This window comes from Aythya marila (assembly GCF_965140915.1).
Source record: "Aythya marila genome assembly, chromosome: 4".
Taxonomy (NCBI): Eukaryota; Metazoa; Chordata; class Aves; order Anseriformes; family Anatidae; genus Aythya; species Aythya marila.
Window position 1 is genome coordinate 64297975 of NC_139045.1, and position 16374 is coordinate 64314348.

The following is a 16374-nucleotide window of genomic DNA, read 5'->3' on the forward strand; positions in this document are numbered from 1 at the left end:
AGCACTGACTATCCAAAGGAATAAGTTGACATAAAAAGCTGTATTATATAAGTTTGAAGGACTTTCAAAATGACATGCACATGAAGTATTTTTGTAATCCTTTTATTTTCTTTACTCTTGGCTTATTATGCAAAATAACATAGCCTGTGCAATTTTATCATTGTAAAGAGGTTCATTCTTTTTTAGACATTCTGCTACTTCTACATTGACAGGAATTATTGCCCACTTTCTGTTTTTCATCCTTGTTTGAATTAGTATAGAAGTAGATTCATCTAACAAAGGGCTTCGGAAAAGATCCGTTAAGTATTCGTTATCAAGTTCATGGTTTATTCTGACATACAGATTCACTTTTAGCTGTTGTCTCAATTTTTTTCTCCCATAACCTATTCTTAAAATAAAGTACAACTAAATTGGGCTTCATGCAAACAGTGAAAATGTAACAATTTTTTATGCAAGCTGGTCTCATAACTATTAGTCAGTGATCAAACTCAGTTTCCTGTTGCCATTCTGATTTCTTTTAGGGTCAAATCCCAGTCATGCATTAAGTCAGTAACAAAATTTCTATTAATTATCTAACTCCTATTAAACTCAGAAGAATTTTTTATTTGCTTTTGCCCTTGATGGAAGGTTATAAGTGTGAGTTCAAAGAACAAATTTTGAAAGCTAACCTTCTGTGAGCATTGACCATTACAATAGCAACTGCAGTATGTGTAAATGTCAGAAATGTTTTGTGTTATCTCCTTCCCTGAGGAATGCGATGGTGATTGACAGTTTTGCTTCAAGGTAGATCAGACAAGAGAACAGAAGAATTACAGATTCAGCAAAGTTGCAGCCATTCAGTTTCTACTGTATTAATATTAATCTTTAACCAGCAAAATAAAACAAGCAATGAGTATAGTTGTCAGTGCTCGTAACACCAGGTTTCAGATTATCATGTTTCTGGCTCAGTGTCAGCTTGGTACTGAAGAGACCTGAATGAGATGCCTAATTCTTAATCCGTTATCCTCACACCTGGTCTTCTAACAGCTTGTCTCTTTGGCAAGCAGATAGGAAAACTGACTTGATTCACTGCAGAAAACATACAAGGGTTTTGAAAGCAAACTTCAAAATTAAAGCTGAACTCGAGCTCCCAAAGTCCAGGCATGGATGACCCAAACTGCTGTACCCTTAGAAAGGAGCTTGTGGTGCAAGCAGGTTATTCAAATAAGTAAAGCTAATTAAAAATCTACAGCAAAATTATTTGTCCTAGCAAAGACTGGATGGGCTGATACTGCTAATGAGCCTTTGTCACTACAAAACCTTCTAAATGCCATTCACCAATATTGTATTCCTCCCTTGAACTGAACAACAAAGGTACTTTAAAATTTCCCTTTACCAGGATGATGCTGCAGCAAAAGAAGGTTCTGAGTCAGTTTGAACTGCACCAGCAGATTCGTCTGGAGTCTCTGAAACAGAAGCTGCTGGGATTGCATCACCTAGAAACAGAGCTGGAGAATCAGCTGAGGGTAAATCAGGATAAAATGATTCACAGATCTGAACCAGCCAATGGCAAAACATCTGTTGTTTTGACTCTTACTGTTTGACAGATTGTACAGATTGTAAGGGTCTCTTCACTGGCCCAGTTGAAATTAATGCTAAGATTCACTACTGTTTTCACCCCTGAAGCTATGGCTCAGACCCCAGCAACACATGCAGACAGTTAACAGTTTGAAACCATATACTACAAAGAGAACCTGGGACTTGGGTGGGGGCATTATATTCTTTATCTTATTTTTTGATGGTTTTGCATCATTTCTATTGCGAGTACAGACTCACATTTTGGTTACTTGAATGTCTCTGTCTAATCAGATGGAAACTGTTCAACCTCCTTATTAGTACATCAATGTGCTTGAGTTCACAGCCACAACAAGGAGGATCAGGCCCAAATGCCAGGTAGTCGCAACCAGCCAGGTTGCACAGCACATCTCCTATTCTTCATCACATACATGCTCTCAGCATATTTGAGTTAAGTACTGTTAATGGGAAGCTGTATTTTGTTGTGCTCACTGAATCCCTTTCCAGGAGAAAACATCGCCAGTGTGTTCACACTGTTTCATGTGCTTCTGCAATGACATATCCTTTTTTTTTTTTTGTCATGGCATGTGTCATGGCATAACATAACATGGCATTTTGTCGTGGCATAACATAACCAGAATCAAAATGTTTTGTGTTAACTGACTGCTGCTTTATCCTTGCATGCAGAATGCAGAGCAGGACTTTGTTACTGAGTTGGCTGCACTGGCCCGGATTCCAGTCACTGTGAAGAAGCAGCCTTCCAAAAGGAGCAAGCCAGCAGGTCGGTATGATCCTGGATTGTCTTAAAGACGAATCATTCCATTTAATCGGTTCAAACTGCAATATGACAAGATACAGTTTTAGGAGAGATTTTTTTTTTTTTTCATCAGTGCCATGTCCCTAATAAATGAGGGAATTGGGGTGTAGAAAAATAAAGTGACCTTCCAAAGTCATCTGGGTTGCCTGTAGCTTAACCACAAGTAAACGTCTCTGTTGCTGACTCCAAACCTGTCCTTTAGCCAACAGACCACATTTTGTCCATTGAGGTAAGGCTTTGCCTTGCTCAATCTCAAATTATTTTTCATGTCTTTATAATGTTCTTCAGAAAGGTCTTTGTTCACCTTGATCACTAGGTTTCTGGGAGGACAGCAGGACTGAATCACCCAGCTTTCATTCTCTTGGTAGAATGGAAGAATCAGCCATCCCACACACATACTCAAAAGTAAAATCTTACTGAATCAGGAAGATTGAAATATTTATATGAATTTGTTGCAGGTTTAACAGATTAGACTATTTTATTATTCAAGAGATACTTAGGGACAAATTGTCAGAATAGCAGTTATGTTCCCTGATGCGTATTTGGAATGGGGTGTACACACTCTCATCCTTTGAGCCATGAAATCATCCTGTCATTATCAAAATGAGACATTTTGCATTACACCTGAAAGATGCTGAAAGGTGAGATAAGTGTCTGAAAGGGAAAAGCAGCTCACTCACCTGGACAATTTTGAATCTCTTTCCCTAGTCAGTTTTTTCTCAAGCGTGCAGAGCTGTTTGTCCTGGTATGCACAGTGACCAGAGGGATACATGTGAAAGCTTGGCTCAGGACACTAAAAGCAGTGACTTTTTAATGTACCAGTGTACTGATTCAAATCACATAAAATGATGTAGTGACTGTACCTCTGTTTGCTAGTGGTAAGGAGCCATTTCCAATTACTTGCTAAGAAAATATAAGATAGTGCTGTCAGTGGTTACACCTTGCAGAAACTTACATCAGGGTGCAGCAAATTTGAAAGTTGAAGTCCACTCTGTGAGAACTTACACTCAAAAAACAATATTCTAGTGATTTCCTTGTCATAATTTATATGTATAAAGTGCTACTGTGCTAGAAATCAGTGTTTTGTTTTGTTTTGCTTTAAATTAATCAAAACCAAACAAGCTCTAATATCGGTTATTTATTTATTTATTTGTTAATCCACATATCTTTGGTAATTCAGGGGAAAAAACAAAAAGAAGGAGCATTCACTCTCCAGAATTGGAAGACAAAGATGATTATTGTGTCAATATTCAAGAGCCCCCTGGACTGAAGTCCAGTTTATGCAGGTACAGTAGAGACTATAAAAAAGGGCTTTAAAAAAAACTGTTTACACAAAGCAGTAAAATATCTACTTCACAAGCAGGTATGCCAATCAAAACTAAAATATAACACCTACACTAGCTGATCTTCTTCCTTAACATTTATTTCTCACATGTACTTGATCTTTTTTTCCCATATTGTTTTTTAAATGTTGGAAAATCATCTGAGTTTGCTTGTCTGTATTGTTTTGTATTTTATAAATAACTTCTGAAGTAGAGAAATGAGAAATACTGTTTCCAAATTTCCTTTAATTAGATTTTTAAAAACCTGAGTCACAGACAGCATAAATCAGCACAGACAATTGAATCCAGTGGAACTAGGCTGACTTGTAGCAACCAAAATATGGCCTGTGGTATTTACGCTTTCAACTACCACCTTTATTTCATGAACAAAGGAAAGCGCCAGTCTTTGGCTGATGAGGGTAGCAGTTCTAACAATGGTTTTCTTGATAGATGTTTCAGTTGGCTTATGCTGGGGTGCTAACTAGAGGAGAAGAAATGGCTACAAACCTGAAAGATGCCAGCTGATTACTACAGGCAGATCAAACCAGCCAGCTGGTCACTGGGGCTTGATATATTGAGCAGAGAAAATCCTGTTGACAGGCAAAGCAAACAGTTGGTTCTCAGGAGCCACAGGCCTTTGGGGAAAAGTATTTATCCCCTGAGTGACCTCAGCCTGGGACTGACTTTAGGAGATGGCTCCTTTCCCTGATGGCATCAACCCTTTTCACACACTCCTTTCCCACAGCCAACAAGGGATACATGTGTAGGGAACAGGGGCACAAGAAAGGAACATTTATCTTTATGCAACTTTGTTCTGGCAGACTAAACAGAGGCAGCTGAAACCAGTGAGTGCAGAAGTTATAGTCATATAGCAAGTGCCTTTCTTCTCATATCAAAATGAATTTAGTTTAAGACGGAATTGTAGCCTTTGAAAAACTTGGTCTACAATTTTGTTTTATTGTTTATTTCTTTCAGAGAGAAGTTACAGAGGTCACATAAAGAGGAGGCTGAACCAAGGAAAAACTCAAAGATGTTAAAAAAAAAAGGGAACAGGTAGTAAAAGTATTTCTATGAGCTGTCTGAACACAGAGTACCAAAGCATTCTTCTGGGAGATCTCAGCAGCTATAAATACTTACTGAGCTGGTTTACTGAGGAACAATGAAGAACATCAATAATAACCGAGAAATCTTCTTTAGCTACAGACCGAGACTCAAAACCCCATGTTTGTTTCGCTGTTAATGAAACATTCGCACTTGATGTTGGCGAGGGGGAACAAAGAAGGCTTTAAACTCTTCCAGATCGTGTGGGGAACATGAGAGGAAGATAGTTTTAGATTAGGAATATACCTGAGGAAAGTGCAGAACAGATAGATACGCACTAGACCGAATGAGGTTATGATATCTCAGGAAGGTTTCATTTTAATATTGATGTACCATTTGCTTTTGAGCCTTAAATGTTGTAGATCTGGTCTTAGTATTTTGTGATTGCTGCTTTAGATTTAAAAAAAAAAAAATAAAAAAAATTTAAAGAATACTTAAAGAGATTTGAGACTTTATTGGTACATCGAAAGATTAAGTTTGGTTTCTCCTTTGTTATATTTTAATGTTTCCAAGGTTAATTTTTTTTTTTGTTGTTTTTTTTGTTTGTTTGTTTGTTTGTTTTTTAATTTGTAAAAATATTTTGTAAATCTATTTCCTTGTGTTTGTCTCAGAATTCAAATTATTATTTTTCTGGAAAGAGTGAGACAAAACTGGCTGTTTGATTTTTTTATATTTCACTTTCTATTCTTTGATAAATAAACTCTTTTGTTTTCAGCATACTTTGTTGTGCTCTTTATGTTTCTTATCAGAATTCTTGTTATGCAAAGCAGCTAATTCTCACTGGCTCTACAGTGCACCTGTATTGTGTAATAAATAGCCTCACTTACGCAATCTTATAGCTTTCATGAAATGAAAATTTTCTGTCTTTTTTAAATGAAAATATATTTTGCTAACTAAAAGGCCATCCTTTGGCACTTGTAAAATCCTGCATCAGTTATGCAGTTTACCTCAGATAAAAGTGCTGCCACACAAATGACTTTACTAGGCATGTTAGGCACAATTGTTAAATGGTTAATTTTCACTTCAATCATTGTCAAAACCACTTTTTTTTTCTAAATTGTACCATTTCAAGCATTAGATTCTGCTGTTTCAGCAAGTGCTCTCCATGGTCTCTCTGCCTTACCGAAGGAGACATTTTATTGCCTGTCTGCTGTGCTTTTTTCAAAAGGATGCAGCCTATTTCCCTCTATTTGAACATCTTAATTCTACAGTGGACTCTATACAGATAGCGAGAAGACAGCTTTTCATAATAGAGGTGATTATGTCTAAAGATGCTGTTACAAACCATGCAGTGGTTTGAAACAGTCAGGATGCAGCAGTTTTCCTGGATGCACTGTGTGATTCACTTAACTAGGCAGGGCTTATATGGCTTTTTCTGTCTTCAAAATGCTCGGCTTATCCCAAAAGCAGGGCAGCAGTGCCCTCTCTTGGACATCTAGCAAGCTTCCTTTCCCTTGCTGTTGGACATCACCAGAGGAGCAGGGAAGGGTCACTGGGCTCAGGCAGCAGGTACCAGCTCTTCCCACAGCCCCTCGAGGTGGGACCCCTTCTGCCACCTTCCCCATGCCACTGGGTCTGCCCTGCAGGCACCTCCCTGCCCTCTCATCTCTCTGGGATCAAATGTCTACAAACAGCCATTTCTCCCATTCTCTCTCAATCACCTTCACTTCACAACACAGAACTGCTGCTCTTGTCCCTGTCACTAACTGCACAGTCTTCCTGCATTACTTCCAGATTCACTGTCCTGCTTAAATTAAAAGCCTGTACAGATTTCATGCATAGTGTGGCACTCATAATTCCGTGCCAGTGATGCAGGTATTGAACAAGAACACTCATCAGAATTTCATTGGCCTAAGAAACAAGTGTAGTAAATGCCAAGTAAATCTCACAACAGTTCTCTGTATTACGTTATTCATCCTTAACCACTGCATCAGTCGGTATCTGTATCATGATGCCAAAAACCTCTATCCCATCTTATGATCAGTCATTACAGAGGGATTTTATTTTTTATTTTTTAATCTTACCCCTCAGTTAAGTTTAACTCCGTGTGACAGCTTATTTCCAAGACAACACAGAATAATACTGAGCCAAAGATTTTTCCTGATGTTGTGAAATACTTTATCACCAGCCAAACAGGCACATTGCAATGGTCAAGTTTTAGCACAGAAGTTCCAATTACTTACTGTTTAGGAAAAAAAAAAAAAATATATATATATATATATATATTTGGCAAGAACAGGTTATTCAAGGGAGGGTGCAGAATATCCATCTGTGCAGAGTTTCAGCACTCAGCAGTACAAGATCCTGAATGACCTGTTTTAACTCGGAAATTAGCCTTGCTTGGAGTAGGAGGCTGGACTAGCTGACCTCCAGGTACCTTCTTCAACCTAATTCTTTCCATGACTCTAATATTCCTTCATACTGATCTGTTGCTTATTTCTTTAGTGCTTTTTTTTTTTTTTTTTTTTTTTTTTTTTCCTCTCTCTTTTTTTAATCTTTCTTGTGTCTTAAGGGACCAGAGAAATAGCTTGTGAGCCAGGAACTGTGCCTAGACTCCCTGGGACATTGCTAAGCAGTTTTGCCAGCTGAGAGCAATCTCCAGGAACCCCCACTACGGGATGTCAAAAAATGGAGATCCCTAGGCACCCGTCACAGCCCAAAACACCTTTATAACAGAAAGCTGTAAAGCACTATCTTTTAGTTTATTCAGGAGAGACTCACAAGGTGCTTTGATCATGATTTACAGATACATACAACAAATAATGCAGAAATTTAAGGAAAAAAAAACAGGTCTGTTTTTCTTAACATCTAGGCTAGCAACTATAACAACAGCTTACAATTGTGCTGAACCTCATTCACAACTTCATGACAACAGAATATCTAAAATTCTAAGTGTGGTGTTGAGAGTCACTGAGTGTGCTGTATGTCATCAACAAGCAAAACAGCCCATCACAGTGGTCACAGCTCTAGAAAAACCTGGTAGAGCTTAAAGATTTTTAAATCAGTGTATATAACTATATAAAGTTACCTTTGCATCTCCCTATGCTAGAAAAATACAGAATATGCAGGCAGGGAGCAGAAGGACAAGGTGCTGAAACCTAACTGTTTTACCCATATCACTGCAAATACTTTGTGTTACTCAAAGAAACAGTATGATACTTTGAGTATGATACTCAGAGAAACAGCATCCACAACTCAGCATTTTTACTGCATTGGAAGACATTATTCCCTCTCCTGTACATAATTTATTCTTAATTGAATACCACTTACTGTCATCACTGAAATACAGCTGGAAAGCATGTGCAAAGTTCACCAAAATCAAGATGGAAAACTGTTCTCAAATCTGTTTGTTGTGATCACTGAGATTTAATACTGAACAAGTCTAAATGGCAAGAACTAACTGGTGTCAAGTAAATAATTTGAGAGTAATGGCAGATTCAAAAGGAAGCACTTAGAACATTAAGCTGTACAAATCCTTGCTCTAGGAAGCCATAAATGCCAAGATTTTACATGGGTTTTAAAGGTGCCTTAGCAAATTCATGGCAAAACAATCCACTGAGAGCTACGGAGGGGAGCAATGCTACTGCTTCTTAAAGGATATATTCAGAGGATTGGAATTGTAAGTTTCCTCTTTCTTAAGCTTACATTGTTTCTAATGGAACCCAGAGTACATGGTCATCTGATCTGTCCACCCTGTGGTTTTAATTCTTAAGGAAGAATTCTTAATGAAGATCAGTGTATTGCTAGCAAGAAATACTTATCAGCTGGGACATGTCAGTTTTGGAACAGCCTTAGCATCATCATTAACAGACTTTGTCAAGGAGGTGCAGGACAAGGTCAGACCAGTGGAGAGCTTCCTGAGTGATAGTTTGGACAAGCTTGCTTTACAGTTTGCCTGCTACCAGAGTAATGCAGTTATGTTTAAATCTTAGTGTTTTTAACAAAGATAGTCCTCAAACTGGATCACAGGGACTAACTTTAAGGGGGTCTGCAAACGTCAATGGGGAAGAACTAGTTTTAAATTATTAGGGCTATTTCCACTATTAAAATGTTATAGCCCTGCTATAATTGTTTAGAAGTTTGACAATTCAAAAGCCATGAAAATGACTTTTCAAACTACAAGTAGAAAGCAGGGAGGTAACAACTGCTCCCACCCACATGCTAACAGATTGAACATTGCCCAGATGGGTGCTCCTACAAGAGAGCAAATTCCAGAATAGTTTCCTGCTCTGCAAATGTATTCAGGATCACAAACTAATTCACTGTTTATTTATTATGATTTTATTATTTAGGGATAGCTTAACGATGCAGCAGCAGGGACATTGCTGTGAAATAGGCCTTGGGGTAGGAAGGGAGGCACCACTTACCTTGTTCAAAACCCCATTGTTGCCAGCTCTCTGGTGCTGCATCACAGTAGGTGTCCAGATGAGGTATCCATCCTTCACCTTACCATGCTGGTGACCATGCAGTAAGCTCCCTGTGCTCAAACGTAAAAGAAGAGGTCTTTGATTCACACCCAGGTAGTAGTTCTTGTCCAGAGTGGTGAGACCCAGGCACAGCACAGGATCCACGGGCTTAATGCGGGCTGTCCCCAAGCAGTGGCACAGGAGTGTGGTCAGGCTGCAAGGGCTTCCAAACACCATGAGCACGCTGGCACATTTCTCCTCAGAGAAATCACAACAGAGTTACACTGACCTCACAGGCACAGTCTTGTCATGCAGAACCACTGAGCCACGAATCACCTTACAAACACGTGTAGGTGTATTAATTCACAGGCACTTCAGCATGAAAAAGTAAATGTTTTAACAACAATGGAGTTTGCTTACATGCAAAGGGTTCTTTGGTTTAGGATTATGTTTTGCATGGAGGAAAAGTGGAATCTGTCAATACTAGTTATGCAATTCCTTGTTATCATCTCAGAGGTGAAAAGCCTCGTAGATTGAGTAGCATTACTCAGAGGTAAGCAAACACTGCTACCTGCACAAGCACAGAAATCACTACGGAAATTGAAATCAGCAGTTCCGAAATTTTCACACTATGTCAGATTTTCCAGATGATAGTTTCACAAGCCAGCTTGCTTTCTATTTTCAGAGTTAAGATTACCAGGCCTGTTGCTGGCACTGTCAACACTTAGAGCAAATAGGCTGAAATAACACAGTGGAGGTAGAGTCTTGGTTCAAGATTGCTAAACAAGATGGGTCACCTGCTAGGCTGTAGGTTATTCCAGAGCAGTTTGTCCTCAGACTTCTATGCTGCCATTGCTTTATATAATAAAACACACAGATCTCAAAGTAAGCAAGCAAGCCTAGAGATGAGGACACTCTCCAGTCAATAGGAAACATGAATTTGAATCCTTGGGCAGGAGAAAAGGAGTTGGTTTATTTTTATTTGTTTACAAGTATCAGAAAGAAACTAATTGTATTTGTGAAAGGCTTTTTCTTTTATTTTGGAAATAGAATCAATTCAGTTCACTTCAGGATGAACTGCAGTGTTTCTTCACTGGTTCACATCAAAGCCAAAGCAAAAAGAAAAGCCAGTTATTTAGACCAGCTCTGCTGCCAGGTTTTCAGGCCAAGCTAACAGAAATGAAGTTTTCTAGGGCACTGGTTCCCTTCCTAGGAAAGTTGGAGGTGATAGCGCACTGGCTTCAGAGTAAGATGACATGCTTCAGGTAGGCTATTTTCCAAAACTTGACCAGTGCTACATGGTCAAGCCTGAAACGAGATAAAATCATTCCACTGGCAATGTGCTCCTGCAGTACTTTTCCTGTTGCAGCTTGGTAGTGTAGGAAATGGCACAAGGCCAGTGGGAGATGTTTTGCTGACCTGTTTAATTTCAGAGCATCCCACCCTCTGCTATAGCACACACTTCCCCCAACATCTGCAACACAATCAGACAGGTAAAAAGTGATAGAAAATGTTCCTTTTACATAGTCTGTGATATAATCAGAAAAACTGGACAAAGGATTTCTTTCACTCTTACAGAAAAAGATAATACCAAGTCCACGTCCTCTCACCTTTTCTGCATCGTGTCTTGTTCACAACATGCCTGAACACTGCCTAAGGGCAGACAGATCAGCACAGAGCACACCAAGAAAACCAATACTAAGTCAAATACAGCTTAGGTCTAACTGGAGCATTGCTTACTGTTTATGTACAGATGAAGATGCTGGCAATCAAGTCCATTTGAAGCAAGCTAGGTAAACTTGAAAGCCTTGGAAGAAAGCTGATTTAGGTCTCACTTGGCCAAAATTGAGGCAGCTGCAATATAAGTGGTAATTTTTACAGTGAGCTCTACTTAAGACAGATTATGGCATGCTTACAGTATGCATATGCAGACATCTATACAACGTCCCTTGTGATCTAGGGAGGTTGGTTCCTTCTTTCACATGATGCAGACCTAAAAAGACAGTTTCTCATGAGTTTCTCCATTCTAAATTTTTAATAATAGCAGTAACAGCACTGGAAAGCAGAGGAAGACGCTTACCCATCAATTAATTTCCTTTATTTCACAAGCTTTGAATTCAGAAATAGAACCACGACTAGTAGATCTTGATACGGTAGAGTAAGTAAAAATGCATGTGATTACAAAGGAAAAACTTTGTACAAAAAACTTTAAAAATCCGACGGCAACTTGGATTATCTGTAAGTACCAAAAAACTCATGCAGAAGGAGAGCACTACTGCCCAGGTGGAGAAATCCCTGCAGGGGTGGCAATGGCATTGCTTTGCATAAATTATGGCGCTGTTGAAAATGGAAACAATGAAGACACAGACTTGGAACATACTGAGTGGGTACAGACAGGTGCTACAGAGACCATTTGTCATTCTAAGTTCTGGTGATTTTCTGTGTCTGAGAAAGTCTGAAGTGCTTCTTGGGTTTATAATAAATTAAAGATAAAACAGAAGCTGCCTATACTACTCTACTGCATACTTTCAAGATGGCCATTTTCTTCCTTCATAAGTGTTTTTGGTGATGGTTTTCAAATACAGATATTAATCTTGGCATTGTGTCTAGTCAATTGTTGGCAACGTGTTCTATAGGGACTCACTCACTGAATGCAACTTGCATAAATAACTCAGTAACATGCATTAACTACTCTAATACAGCAAAAGGGTGCAAAGGAACCATCATTCAGTTACGAGACGAAGCTAAAACCTGTAGTCACTAAAGGGGCAATGGAAGCACCATGCTTTAAGGTGACTATGGCATGAAAGCACAATTGTGAGGCAAGTAGTTCCAAGCAAACACACCACACTATTATCACCTCTTCCTATACAAAAAAAAAAAAAAAAAGACATTTCATTTTTTATTTCCATTAGTACCAAATAAAACTGTGGGTTTGATAACACAGATATTGAAGGGAATGTACATTATTCCCATGATCCTTCCTCCTTGTGTTTCTGTCCATCATCAGTTTTCAGCCAAGACTGGTAATATTAGAGCGACCACCAGGAGGTGCCACGATGCGATGTCCAGTACGGCGTGGGTTATTGTCATCTATCTGAGCTCCTGAAACAAGAGGAATACAGGAAAGAAAGCTATGAAAAGGAAAAAATCATCAGCAGTGATACTTTACCTGACATTCCAGCTATGCTTCCCTCACATCAGTTGGTTTCTCTCGAGCCAGACCCCTGCCTGAAGCACTAGAGAGATCTTCAAAGGCACATTTCTGTGCCTAGCTCCAGTCATCTTCAATAAGAACTGTAGACTTAAATGTTTGGGATCAGACTGATGCTCATCCTACATGGGCAATTGTTTTCCACTAGCCTGACAAAGAGCCTGTACAGAGATGACAATCTACAGACTAGATTCCCTTCATGAGATCAGACACTAATGGAAAAATATTGCTGCTCTAACTGAGAAAAATAAACTCATATAATGTAGAGTGGCTTTTTCAAACCTGCCTCATTGATTTAGAATGCCTGTCCTCACTGGGTCCATGGGTTAACAGTACAGAAAACCTGATGTTAGTGATTGTAAGTCCACATGAAAAGGAACATTGATCTCATATAAATTCATACCCACTTCAAAACACATTTTAAAATGCTGGAAGATTAAACTTATGACAGCCAGCTTTCTGCCACACTAAATATCATGTGATCACACGAGCTTCTTACAGGTAACGTAACACTACCATGAAAGTGTAGGATCATTTTAAATGCTATCATAGTCTCTGGTTAATTCCATAAACAGTAATGTGCATTTGCCTGATTTGGGTCATGCTTGTTAGCACCAGGTGCCACGGTAATACACAGATCCAGCAGTGGACTGTGAAACCACAGGTTTGCGTGCTTTTGAAAATCCCACTTATTATTATTGTTAGAGGTCAAGATTGAAAGCACTTTTTTGCTTCATAGAGACTTACATATTTGTATATGCTCACCATGGACCTAACTGTACAGGGAAAAATATACTCCAATTCACCAGAAGGGTCTTTAAAATATTTGCTCTCCTTAGGCATTCTTCCAGAGGTTTCATTTAGTTTCTAAAGACAGGATCTGTCAGGGATGAAAACTCCACCATTGGCTCCCACAGGGGAGAAAATCCAGTCACTTTCATAACAACATCATAAAGAGCCACTTATTTACCAACTGGGCTGTAGACTTTTGAAGGACAATGATTTGGCACACTTATAATTATCTTCAAACGTCAGGAATTATTTCCAACAACCCCAAAGGATGATTTTCTTGTCTATTTCTTATGTACTGTGGAAAATGTTTTGGGTATCAAGAGCAAAGAGACAAGAAATACTATAATCGGCATATTAATAGATTCTGCATGTGATTTTCTGACCATGGACAAGGACAGTTGAAGTTTCTGTGTCTAGCAGTTTCTGGTGATACAGCAAGAAAGAAATGTGAGGTGTTTGAGCCACATGAGTCACACCAGGCCCAAGTCCCATCACTGATACGTACTAACAGGCCTCAGTTGTATCAACCAGAGACCTCAGCTAACCATAAGGTGTCAGGTAAATAATACTACAAGACTGCAAGCAGATAAATATTTTAGATGACAAACATTCTGAATATTTGGTAATTTGTAAAATATTCCTAGAGAAAGAATGTATACGAACATACCTAACTATAGATGTTCTTACGTATATATATACACACATGTATATATATATATATATATATATATGTGTGTGTGTGTGTGTGTATATATTTCATACATATATGATTAAAGAGGTAATTTTTATAATTGAAATTTATCAGCAACAATCCATACATACTGAAGGCTTTAAAGGCATTTCTAATGAGTCAGGTTGACTTACCTGATAAGCTAAAATTAGACTGGTGGAGGTTCCTGATTGGTGGGGGCTGGTTTTTGGCAGGGGAGGATTTAGTTGAGGGTGCAGGAGTTGCATATTTTGGCGTAGCTGGGATTTCATACACAGGCCCATCATACATTCCTCTGGAGACTCCTTGCAGTCCTCCCACCTAAAGCAAGAGCAGAATAAAATCAGACACTGAATGCCCTGATAATGCTCCCTAATGATACTGGTAAACAGAGGCCACCGAGCACAGAGCTATATTCTGCATTAGCTGAGGTACACATTCGTACTATTGTCAAAGCTACAGTCAGCTTTGTATAAAAAGGAAACTATGAAGTCTCCTCTCATAATTTTATAAATATATATATATATAATAAATATATATAAACACATGAGATCAAGACTTAATAGGCTTCCTTCACAGTCAGTGGAGAAAAATTGGATCTCAAAAGAACAATAGCTCTCACCTAAGATATTTATTTTATGTAAGATCAGTCAATGTCATCTCTACATTCAAAGGATTTTCAGTATGGCGGGATCAGGTGAGTCTCATATGTGAGCTGCTGAATCACATTTTGGTTGTGGTAAGACTGACAATCACTATATAGACTCTAGCAATTTCACTCTTAGAATCATAGAATATCCTGAGTTGGAAGGGACCCATAAGGATCATCAAGTCCAACTCCTGGTACCGTGTAACTACATGCACAATCCAATCGCTTCTTAAATTCAGACAGGCTTGGTGCAGTAACTATTTTGGAGCAGCTCTTACCTGGTTTCTCTGCTCCTCCCCTTCAAATATCACATTATTTCCATTAGAACCTCATTGAAAAGCAGTGACTTTTTTTTTTTTTTAAATAAAATTTCAAAAGTTTCCACTTCTTGTCACGAACTAGAAAAGCAATTATACAACAGACTGCAGCTTGGGACCCATCTTTCATTATCTGTCAATAGACTATCTGTCACCTGAGTTTTGATTTCAGTTTAAGGTCTCTATCTTATCCCTGTACTGTTCCTATTAGAATTATGAGGAAAGATAATCGTAACAGTCTCATTGTCCTAAAAAACAAACAAACAAACAAACACAGAAATCTAGGAAACAGTACTTTAAAAAACACTTTAAATTTTCAGGAAGAATCTGAAGCCACTGAATTTCTTAATCCAAAGCCCATCCAAAGGATTATAAATCTAAGGCTTACACAACTATTGTTTCAGGACCCTTTCCCCAGTGAGTTAACAGTACAATTAAAGTACTGGGGAGGAAGGCCACACTATTCATGGGGGTCTGATCTTGCTCTTACAGAAATCAGTGCATTTTCCTTGCTTTTGGTGACAGGGACGTCAGGCTCAGAAGAGACACTGTCTCACAAGCTGAGCCAAAGCTAATGCCCCGAGGGAAGCAGCTGCTGATCACAGCAGTGAATCCGCTATCCAGGGCTCCACAAAGGCAGGGATTTGCACTGCTATCCCTGTTCCAGGAGGTTTTCCCTGGGCCAGCTAAAGCTTTGCAGACCCTTGTGTGATGGGTTTTGCTGTGTGGTGACATAGCCACATGATGGTGGCTGATATCACGATCAGTGGGTTTTCCTAAATCTTTTCAATTAAAAAAATTTGACTGTGAAAAGAAACACAAGACATAAGACTGCTCTCACTTCCTCTCAGCAGGCAGCAGAGGGAGCTGGATGAGCAATAATGTCAATGCCTCACTTGGTCCCTCTGCAGACCTTTGCTTATGGATCTAGAATCAAAGGTCTTTCCCCAAATCCAGGCCCACTACAAGATGCAAGTTATTTGGGCTGGTTACTTTTGAGCAAATCCTTGGTGTAAGGCACCACTCTCTGATACTTGTTTTTCAAGTGCTGTTTTCACTATTTAAATAGCATCATCACTCCAATTTATATAGCATTCCCATGTGCTAAACCCTTGAAAGGCAGATGTGGAGACCCATGTCACCTAACCGATTAACGTTAAAATAAAATAAGAAAAAAGAAAGAAAAATTAATTTGTTGGTATTTTGCAAAACTCCTTTGCAGATGCATTTTATTTTTATGCCTCTTATCCTTCCCACTTGTAGACTTGATTTCAGCTGCCACCCTTACAGGCAATGGCATATGCCTTGTTGAAGAAAATACATTTTTTTGGTAAATTTGTCGTTGCTACCTGCTCTCACAAAGTACTTTATTGCCCAGTGGCAAAAAGCAACCCAAAACTAGCACCAAGCCAACTGGTTTTCAACAGGGGAGTGTGAATATAATTCAATACCAGAACTGACCAAGTCGTGATCTTGGTCATTTCCCAAGCTTC

The 16374-nt window shown here is 38.9% G+C and overlaps 2 protein-coding genes across 5 annotated transcripts in view; one reads left to right on the forward strand and one right to left on the reverse strand.

Annotated features, from left to right (window-relative positions):
• EVC (EvC ciliary complex subunit 1) overlaps nt 1-5479 on the forward strand; it is a 54483-nt gene extending 49004 nt beyond the window's left edge. For all 3 annotated transcript variants that reach the window (XM_082759180.1, XM_082759179.1, XM_082759181.1), the window contains 4 exons: nt 1379-1505; nt 2242-2335; nt 3552-3657; nt 4669-5479. In XM_082759180.1, coding sequence (XP_082615306.1) covers nt 1379-1505; nt 2242-2335; nt 3552-3657; nt 4669-4750 — 409 coding nt within the window. In that variant the 3' untranslated portion in view covers nt 4751-5479. The remainder of the gene's footprint in view (nt 1-1378; nt 1506-2241; nt 2336-3551; nt 3658-4668) is intronic.
• Nucleotides 5480-11321: 5842 nt separating this feature from the next.
• The window catches only part of CRMP1 (collapsin response mediator protein 1), a 49109-nt gene continuing 44056 nt past the window's right edge, over nt 11322-16374 (reverse strand). For both annotated transcript variants that reach the window (XM_082758677.1, XM_082758676.1), the window contains exons 13-14: nt 14071-14236; nt 11322-12305 (exon numbers count right to left, since the gene is read on the reverse strand). In XM_082758677.1, coding sequence (XP_082614803.1) covers nt 12214-12305; nt 14071-14236 — 258 coding nt within the window. In that variant the 3' untranslated portion in view covers nt 11322-12213. The remainder of the gene's footprint in view (nt 12306-14070; nt 14237-16374) is intronic.